This window comes from Oncorhynchus clarkii, chromosome 19, assembly GCF_045791955.1.
Source record: "Oncorhynchus clarkii lewisi isolate Uvic-CL-2024 chromosome 19, UVic_Ocla_1.0, whole genome shotgun sequence".
NCBI lineage: Eukaryota > Metazoa > Chordata > Actinopteri > Salmoniformes > Salmonidae > Oncorhynchus > Oncorhynchus clarkii.
The window spans coordinates 31,695,670-31,706,129 of record NC_092165.1 but is presented as its reverse complement, the minus strand read 5'-3'; the positions used below and the strand labels follow the sequence as shown (position 1 = coordinate 31,706,129).

Sequence of the window (10,460 nt, the reverse complement as noted above, 5' to 3'; positions counted from 1 at the left end):
GTCAAGGATCATATCACCTCTACCTTACCTGACACCCTAGACCCAATTAAATTTGCTTACCGCCCCAATAGATCCACAGACGACGCCATTGCCATCGCACTGCACACTGCCCTATCCCATCTGGACAAGAGGAATACCTATGTAAGAATGCTGTTTATTGACTATAGCTCAGCATTCAACACCATAGTACCCTCCAAGCTCATCATTAAGCTCGGTGCCCTGGGTCTGAACCCCACCCTGTGCAACTGGGTCCTGGACTTCCTGATGAGCTGCCCCTAGGTGGTGAAGGTAGGAAACAAGACCTCCACTTCGCTGATCCTCAACACTGGGCTGTATCAGTACAGGTGCATCAAGGCTGGGACCGAGAGACTGAAAAACAGCTTCTATCTCAAGGCCATCAGACTGGCCACTTTAATAATGGAACACTAGTCACTTTAATAATGTTTACATACTGCTTTACTCATCTCATATGTATATATTGTATTCTATTCTCCTGTATTCTAGTCAATGCCACTCCGACATTTCTCAATCTAATATTTATATATTTCTTAATTACATTCTTTTACTTTTAGATTTGTGTATTGTTAGATACTACTGCACTGTTGGAGCTAGGAACACAAGCTACACCCGCAATAACATCTGATAAATATGTGTATGTGACCAATAAAATTGGATTTGATTTGAATACTAGATACATGGGAATAAAATGAATGGTAAAGTACAAGGAACATTTTCTACAGCCTTCTCGTGTAGAGCTGTGTCAACTAACATAATCATTGTTACGTTCCCCAGTTTTTGTGTTGGTGTGGGTTTGTATGTGTGTGTGTATTTCAGGAAATGGAATCCTGGATTCCTCAAGCAGCTGATTGGTCGGCCCCATCGATGATTGGAGCTCTGAACTCCTTCTACAGCTGGAATAAAGCCAGTGTTCCTTTATCAGGAGGGGAGAGCGTCTGTGACGTCCTGTGTTGGTTGTTAGGCCATGAAAGTTTTTGTTGAAAGTATTTTGTAGCTGCTACTCCTGAGGTATGTGTATGCCAATAGGATTAGTGTTTTTGATTATTAAAATAGTTCACTTTACGCTGTACTGCAGCGCCAGCTGTGCCATCAGAGTTCCTGGGTTCGCGCCCAGGCTCTGTCGTAACCGGCCGCGACCGGGAGGTCCGTGGGGCGACGCACAATTGGCCTAGCGTCGCCCTGGTTAGGGAGGGCTTGGTCGGTAGGGGTGTCCTTGTCTCATCGCGCACCAGCGACTCCTGTGGCGGGCTGGGCGCAGTGTGCGCTAACCAAGGTGGCCAGGTGCACGGTGTTTCCTCCGGCGCATTGGTGCGGCTGGCTTCCGGGTTGGATGCGTGCTGTGTTAAGAAGCAGTGCGGCTTGGTTGGGTTGTGTATCGGAGGACGCATGACTTTCAACCTTCGTCTCTCCCGAGCCCGTACGGGAGTTGTAGCGATGAGACAAGATAGTAGCTACTACAACAATTGGATACCACGAAATTGCCGAGAAAAACGGGTAAAAATTCAACAAAAATAAATAAATAAATTTAAAAAATTAAAAAAATAGTTAACTTTAAGTTAGTAATTATTCTGTTTTATTTGTTCGGGGGGAAGGGGAACACACCGTGGAAGTGTTTAGGCAAGAGGCCTGCGGACATACATAACCCATAGTATTTACTCTGTCTATGCACACTAGGTAAGACCTGGGCAGATCACCCCCTGTATTTTGGTTAGGGCACTAGGAGGTACTAAAAGATGAAGTAGTGGGTAGGCAGGTAAGGTAGGAGTGGGGACACTTTTACTTTCTTTGCTTTGGTTCCGTCCAGACCATTTCCCCCACAATACCGTGTCAAGAATAATAAATTAAACTGTCATTTTCTCCGCCTCTGTCGTCCTCCCCCTCCACCTACGATCGCATACCTTTTTCACTCCACGGGGAGTTTAGTTGTAGCAGGGTGTTGCATTCCCTCCGACCAAGAGGCGTACGTAACAATTAGCTACAGTAAAGCGTGAACAACACTTCTATAGATAAGTGTGTTGTCAGAAAGCATTTGCGTTGACTTGCTTTCACTACTGAATATCATTTTATTAACATTTTACTGCAGTGGGCTAAATCAGGGTCACACAGATTTTTTCTTGGTAGTCTTAAACAAATCTACTTTGAAACCCAAGTATGCACCTCACACACATGGTTCTGGGCTTAAAAAGAGAAGACACCTGTACCATGTCAGATATAGAGTTGAAATGTATTACATTTTGAGTTTGCAAACCAATATTACACTTTATATACATAACAGAAGACTGAAATATAACAAAACTGTTTGACATAGAAACACCAGATCTTTTAATTTATCATCTTTATTAATGATGAATTTATGAAAAATATTAATAGCATTCCACCCATGAGGCCAAAGAGGGCGCTTTTGGTAATTGACTGCAGGAAAGGGCTACGTCAATATTAGCACATCTGTTTACCCACAGGTATCATTGTGTACTGATTCATTAAATGTCATCATATTTTATTCATGTGTTGAGAGGCTGAGAGAACACCGCCAGTGTTCTGTTCAATTAGCAGGTTACACTTTTAATTGGATCTAAGAGAAACTGGACTGTCCTTAACCTGGTAAATGTACTAATAGACAGCTTTGTCAACTTACACACACACACAGCCAACCATGTCATGTTACCAACGAGTACATTTATTTCTCTCTATTGGTATAACATTTTTCATATTTGCAGGGACTTATTGAGAGTAAATTCCAGGGTTCTTGGGACCACATGGTATTTATGGGCTCAGTGTGGATTCATCTCTATGTGTCATGACTGGGCTGCCTCCCACCCTCCCACACAGTATATCAGTCTTCATGTATCACTGCAGCTCCATTCAGAGAGAGAGAGAGAGAGAGAGAGAGAGAGACCCTGCAATTACCCAGCATACTGTTAGACTGTCCTATTATAAACTCAAGTGTTGGAGAAAAAAATATACTCTATTTGCCACAAAACCTTAAATGAGAGGCTCAGTTGGCCATGATATTCAAACATTGCTATATGTTAGGCAGATGGCATAATGCTTCATATTCATTCTGAAAAGAAAGCTGCTTTTGATGAACATGGACATTAAAAGCTCATGGTCGGTCAAAAGAATGGCATCAATATATCAGTTTTCCAACAGGTAGCTTAGAACCACTAGAGATCATTTCATCAGATCACAAGCTATCATCTGTATCAGTCCGTACTGTTTGTGGGAGTGTTGCATACAGCCACCGTGTAAATGAAATGTGTTGGTACTGTAATACACACCACCCACCCAGCACACCACAGCAATGTTTCACTTATTGTTGCATAATGAGGGCTAAACACTTAATTTAGGATCCAGAACATGCAGATGGGTAATTCAAATAGAAAAAGAACCTTGTAAAACACTGTGTTATAATATCGTAATATGTCATTGGGAATTAGAGCGATGGAAAATGGATGACAGGGAAGAGGATATAACAGAGTTAGTGCTGTCAGAACTGTTGTGTTTACATTGATGAGGTACAACAGCAAACTGAAAGGGGAGGTTTAGTTTAAGAACAAACTAAGCAGTCTAAATCACTTAGAGGGGGGTGAGGGGCTATCAAAAAGTGGGATGACCGTGAGGAGCATCCTTGAAGTAATCTGCTCATATTGTATGTTTTCTTGACTATACTAATTGATACTGGATGATTTAACCACTCATTGTATTGCTACATGAATTGTTGTGCACTAAAAATTGCAATAACTGAGTATTCAGAAATATTGTAGTATAATAAAATTTTTGACATTTGGAATCCTGATTCCCACAGTGAGTAGAATGACTATGTGCTGTTAATCATTGACTAATTTGTTAACCCAGAGGGAGCTAACAATCTGGAGGTCCTGGGGCTCTATGTATCAAGCGTCTCAGAGTAGGAGTGCTGATCTAGGATCAGTTTTGCCCTTTAGATCACAATGAATAAGATTACAGAGACAGGGGTAATAGATCAGTAATCTTACATTACTCTAAGGTACTTGATACATACAGGCCCTGAAGGATAAGACGCACATTGCTCTGCTCTCAGCGCTCCAAGGGGTGTTAAGTATATACGATGCAAATGATGATACAGATCCTCTACCCACAATACTTTGCAATTCACACTGAAACCATAAAGTCTGTGGAACAAGACCGGGTTGTTTCTTTTTTTGGTCTTAAATTGAAGGTATTAAACCGTTTTGTGGTAACAACAATTAGATTAAAACCTAAGTGGTGTTTCCCATACATTTCTACAGTAAGTAGGCAAATGGAAGAGTGACTTCACTTGATTGTTCTCGCTCTCTGATGGCTTTCGGGGTGACTTCTTTTCCTGTCACTAATAATGCAATTTCCTCTGGTTCCCCAGCCCCTCCCGTATTTGTGTCCCTCTGACTGCTCCTGTCTGAGTAGTACTGTGGACACAGCCCTCTCATATTTGGGTTGTGCTCAATCCCTCAAAGTCAGCCTCTCTTCCTGCCATTCTCTAGCACTTCCTTCAGGAAGCATCTGCTTATTTCTGACAATGAAGCTCTGCAGCATAATCAAAATAATAGTCATTTACTCAGGGAACATGGAATAATCTGTGTATCCCAAGTGAGGGACCCCCTGAATGCCTCACAAAGTGTAGTTGTTATTTAATGACACCATTCTGAGTTTCCTGTTTCAGGGTTGACCAAACCACACGAGGGGTCTATTCCCCGAGGGAATGAATCATACAAAGTCCACTTTGTATCATCACATCCTGATACCAGGACCGTTCATCAGCAGGCTGGCATATCCTCTCACAAGTTCTGTTTATCCAGTTGGATGTGTGCACCTCTCTGGTTCTCTTTTCTGTGAAGTAAAACTTCCTGCAGCTCCGACAAAAACAAAAGTGAAGCTGGCCTGGTGATCTCACAGGGAAATATGATCAAAGAATCAAAGGATGTCAGTTACTGGAGTTAGGCTGATAGCACCTGGACTACATTAGTGTATTTTTCTCACAACTCATTCAGGCGTTGGACCTTAGGCTACTGTGTACTTTAATGCATGGGTAATTAGATTCTAAGTTGCTGTTGTTTGGCTGTGCCACCACCTTCTCTGCAGAGGAAGTGGATGGCTGTATCAAGTCTAAGCACACTTCCCGTGCTTGTTGTCTTGGGAGGACCTATTAGGGGCAGCTAAGAAAGCAGCAGCAAAATGAGCATTGTCAGCCAGTCCATTACAGGAGCGGCTAGCAGGAGGACCATTGTCAGTCTGAATGAGAAACACTACCGTCAGATCGATGGTGCAAGCAGGGAGAATGGAGTACTATTGGATATGCCTGTGGAGTGTCTTGGGGGTAGGTTTGTGCGTTCCTGTTGCTAAACCCTATTACCTTCATCATCATCCTCTCAACTTTGACAAAGCTTCAGAAGCCTGTCAGCCTGGCAGTTTCCTAACTAAAGTGGCCAGTATGGAGGAAGCCTCAAAGATTTTGAAAGAAATCTCGGAAACACTATCCAAAGAACGTACATTTCAGTTCTGGGTTGGCTTGATGAAAGGAAAGGGGTCTTGCGTGAAACATGACGCACCTCTGAATGGTTTCAAGTGGACGGTGGATAACAGCAGCGACACAGAACTGGATCAGTGGAAGTATTTGCCCAAACCAACCTGCACGGGTATATACTGTGTATTTCTCTCTGGTGAGTTTAATGGAACTGAGATTGTGAACTGGGGATTTGTTTCCAGTACCTGTAAGACAGAGTATCCATTCATTTGTAAACAACGTAATGGAGAGGTACCTATCATGAAGCAGTGTCTTACCCCACACATACCAGATGCCCGATTACTCAGGCCAGATCCAAAGGATCACAATAAACTGAATCTGGATTGTGGGTTTGGGAAAATGTTTGAACTGACTTGCTCTGCAACGACTCTAACATGGGAACGTGATGATGGATCGGATATACGTGGCATTTGTGCTTCATGCAAAGCAGGTTATATGACAGATGGGTCTGGAAACTGTGTGGACATTGACGAATGCAGAGATCGGCCCTGTAAAGACCAGTGTGTCAACACTGATGGTTCTTTCCTCTGTAAATGCTATGATAAAAATAAAAATCTTCAAGATGAGGGCTCAATGGCATGCAACGAACTACCAGCAGCTACCATTGCTCCTGAAGGTAGTGACAACCATTTGGTCCAAGACTATACCCCAACTTCTAAGCCAGAAATTCAGGAGAAGCCTTTTCTCGCCTCTCTGCCGGACCAACACACTACAACTTCCCCTACAGACGACATTGAGATAGCGGACAAGAGTGGAGACCAAGCCTACATTTTCATACCTGTGCTGATAGCAGTGATGGCCTTGGTCGTTCTGTTAGTCGTGGTGTTATCTATTGTTAAGTGCTGCCTCAGGAGGCGATCACAGAAACTGGCCATGAAAAATGCAGAGAAAATGGCAATGAAGAGGGCGGAGTCCTCCAAGGAAAAATACTCCCTGGAAAACGCAAATGAGAAGGAGGCAACTTAAGCAGCAGGAGTGTGAACGGAGGCCACAGATAAGACTCAGACAACCTGAAGGTTTTAACTGACAATGTATAAGATCTCTCATCACTTCCTTACATCAATAAGCACTGGAATAAAATGTGTTTATTGACAGGATTGTTATCTGCAGTAGGTCACTGTACAGGCTTTAGATATTAATGTTTTATTGTGAGGATTTGTATATGGGCTGAGGGCTCACATTTCTTCATAATATTTGCTAGGCCTTTATGTTGCATTTACTTATTTTATTGCCGTACTGTATATATGTGGTTTGTATATATGTCATCGTGTAACATATGAAGATGAATTTGATGCTTCAGTATTTTGGAAGTCTCTAGTCCCGATATAAAGGATGATAACCTCTGCCCGTGGTGTAAAATGCTCAGCACATAAACCTAGGTCAGTCTCATTTCAAAAGAATGACACTATCTTGTCAATAAATCAACTGTTTATAAAAGCAATAGATTGTATTATCATTGAAAATAAAGGATGAATCAATTCTGAGCAAACAGACACTGTGGGCAGGTTTACCCACTGGGCAAAAACTGGTTGAATCAACGTTGTTTCCATAAAAATATTTTTGGGGGTTTAAATCAAAGTGATGACGTTGAATCAACGTGGAAAACTGATTGGATTTGATCAAAAGTCATCAATGTCAGGGAATGTCGTGTCGTATTATTACAAATCTAAAGACATGAGGACATTTTTGGTTGATTGCACGTTTCATTCAACAGCCAATTGAAAACTAGACGTTGAACTGATGTCCGTGCCCAGTGGCTATTTTCTACAAATAGCTGAGTAAATCTGCACCGAAGATAAGAGGACAGCGGATAAGAGATAGCTGGGCTGCTCTTTCCGGACCAGGATGTGGTTGTTTTGCTAAGGTGAACAAGTGTTCATGTTGCTCTCTGCCTGAAAGATTTAAAAGCGAAGATCACTGATGCTGTGTTAACTTGAATTTGCGCAATTAATAATTAATCATAGAGACTGAGTATGAATCTGAACTTAAACTGCACATCTTGGTTTACTCTCCAAGATATCTGCAATCGATTAATCATAAGCAGCACTGTCTAACACTTTTTCGTATGTGCTCACACAGTGGAAATAATATCACTCCGGAAGCCTCTAGTAGTGCCAGTCGGTTTCAGCTCTGTGGGCGACTTGTCCTAATTGGAGGACTATTACGCACAGTGCCACCTTGTAATAATACGAACAATAATAAGACATTTGGATTATTTAACATTTTAATTGCGTTCAAATAGTTGCAAGTAAACAACATTAATACATATCGAAGTAACCGCCTAGTAATGAGCGAAACACTCAGTGGTCACGTTTATGATTTTGTTAATTTCATCATGTCCATATGCTGCTACAGTGTCGTTGTCCTAGAAGTACAGGTTCCATTTCTATATGTGCTATCACATTCCATATTGTCCGGTTGAAATTCATCCACACTGTAACCACGACTTTTCAGAGCCGTGGCATAGTAATCTATTGGTTCTTCCGTTGCATTGTCCATCCAGCGCAGACACACAATTCTTTGGAACGAACGTTTGAAATTGTCTGATAAAAATCCGTACAGTATAGGGTTGGCGCAGCTATTTGCGTATCCCAGAATCACTGCGAGTTGCATGAGTGTTGCGTTATGGTGCTCCACAAAAACATTGACGAGCTGCACAATGTGAAAGGGCATCCAACAGATGACAAACACGGTCACCACCATCATCACCATCAGAGTGATCTTTCTCTCCGACTTCTTACGCTGCTGCCAACCTGCCTTCAGTGCCACCACTCTCATCTTGGCGATGATGAGGATGTAACACATACAGATAGCAATGACTGGGAACAGAAAGCCCATGAGAAAGGCATAGATCACAAACACAGCCATCCACTGGTTAACTGGCTTTGGCATCTGAATGTTGCAAGCGACCGAACCGTCCAAGTTTGGAACGGTCGTGGAAAATATAATAATGGGCAAAATGACCAGGATAGAAAACATCCAAACCCCAAAGTTGACTATTTTAGCTATTGTGGGTCTCCTGTACCGGGAGGCTTTGATGGGGTGCACAACCGCGATATATCGGTCTATGCTAAGTACAGTTAAGCAGTAAATACTGGTAAACATATTAATAGCATCAACACTTAGAACAAGGCGGCAGAGAAGGGAGCCGAAAGGCCAGTGGTGAAGGAGTGAAGATGTCACCAAGAAAGGGACACTCAGCATAAGTAACTCGTCCGCTATGGCTAAATTCAGAATGTAGATATTTGTTGCAGTTTTCATTTTGGCATATCTGAAAATGACATAGATAACCATAGAGTTCCCGCACAGTCCGACCAAACAGACAACCGAGTAAATGAAGGAGATGAGGATTGCGCTGCCTTGAGACTCGCTGTACGTTTCGTTCCCAGACGAGTTGTTCATTAGGAAAAAACCGTCCTCCAGGGTTAGATTCCTGAAAGAGCTGTTGGGGAGCATTTTGGCTGTGTTTTTCCAGAAGAATCCTCAAAAAATTAGGCCTATGTCTTCTGTTAAATAATACATTTCAATCAGTGCGACTGTCCAGGGAACCCATCTCCTCACGGGAGTTGCTCTGTGCTGTGGCGCGCAGACGGTGCGTTGTTTCAGGACCATGGATAGCTACCGATGATCTAGTCATTTCAGAGACGCAACGTCAGACGTTGTAAAATGACGTTGTGTTGGGGTCATAGCCTAGGTCCTAATCGATATAAACCACTATAACCTAGAATAGGAATCTGTTATCGAGCGTCATAACACCCACAGTCAATTTCAACTGATTGATTGGTAAAATGCTGCAGTCTTGTGTCTTTTGATGACGATGCACAATAGTTAAATGTTCCCCAGGTTGTTTTCGTCGTATCAGCAATTTCACAATTGAATCAAACATACACTCAGCACTACTGAACATTTATGAGACTAATACAATTGCATAAATTGTGGACTGACATACAGTGCCTTCAGAAAGTATTCACACCCCTTGACTTTTTTTCACATTGTGTTACAACCTGAATTTAAAATGGATGAAATGTTTTTTTTTTTGGGGGGGGGTCACTGACCTACACACAACACCCAATAACGGCAAAGTGGAATTGCATGTATGTTTTTAGAAATTAATAAAAAATGAAAAGCTGAAATGTCTAGAGTCAATAAGTATTCAACCCCTTTGTTATGTCAAGCCTAAATAAGGCTAGAGCTTGAAGAATGTGTCCTTATGGAGTATTGTGTGTAAATGGGTGAGAAAAAAATCGCTTTAATACATTTTTAGCTCAGGCTTTAACACAACAAAATGTGGAATAAGTCAAGGGGTAGGAATACTTTCTGAAGGCTCTGTATATTGTGATATTTAACAAAAGCGATGTGTCATCTTCTTTGGGATTTTCATCTAAAAATTTGAATCAAAAAGAAGACCTGGCAAGTGTCGGCTACAGACGAAAAATATAAAGTCTTCCTTTTGAAATAGGTGGGCTGTCATCCCAACTGTAACTGAATTATTACAGATGACCAAATCACAAAGAATATCCACATCACAGGTGACGGTCATATCATTCATTTATGATGAATGAAGAAAATCAATCAAAGTGCGTCATACTCAGATCACAGAATGTGGCCCTCTGGTACACAAACAGATTAGAGAATCACTGAAAATCTAAGTAAGTAAATAGAGTTTCATTAGGAAATCCAAATGCAATATCCGTGCTGACAAAGTTGGATAATGGAGCAGTTGCTGGCTCTAATGTGACAGCTTGATGTTTAATCTTGCACAACTGACCAAATGGCCAAGAGACATTAGATGCCACCCACTGGTGGCATTTTTCACCCAACTTGTAATTTAAATCCAATGACATGGTTCTAATGGTTGTTGAATTCATGTTAGTTGATAACGCAGCCAAATGTATATTGAACC

At 41.8% G+C, this 10,460-nt stretch overlaps 2 protein-coding genes across 2 annotated transcripts; one reads left to right on the top strand and one right to left on the bottom strand.

The window, feature by feature from the left end:
- Positions 1-5,040: 5,040 nt before the first annotated feature.
- On the top strand, positions 5,041-9,554 carry LOC139375043 (complement component C1q receptor-like). The gene has a single exon (XM_071116417.1). It carries the CDS (start codon positions 5,270-5,272, stop codon positions 6,521-6,523), a length of 1,254 nt encoding a protein of 417 aa, XP_070972518.1. The 5' UTR covers positions 5,041-5,269; the 3' UTR covers positions 6,524-9,554.
- On the bottom strand, positions 7,907-9,169 carry LOC139375042 (somatostatin receptor 1a). Its single transcript, XM_071116416.1, is given in 1 exon segment — positions 7,907-9,169. A coding segment is annotated over 1 exon segment (1,263 nt).
- Positions 9,555-10,460: the final 906 nt, after the last annotated feature.

Bases quoted from the DNA above. Each gene is read 5' to 3' on its own strand.
- LOC139375043 (XM_071116417.1), top strand. From the start codon at position 5,270: ATGAGAAACACTACCGTCAGATCGATGGTGCAAGCAGGGAGAATGGAG.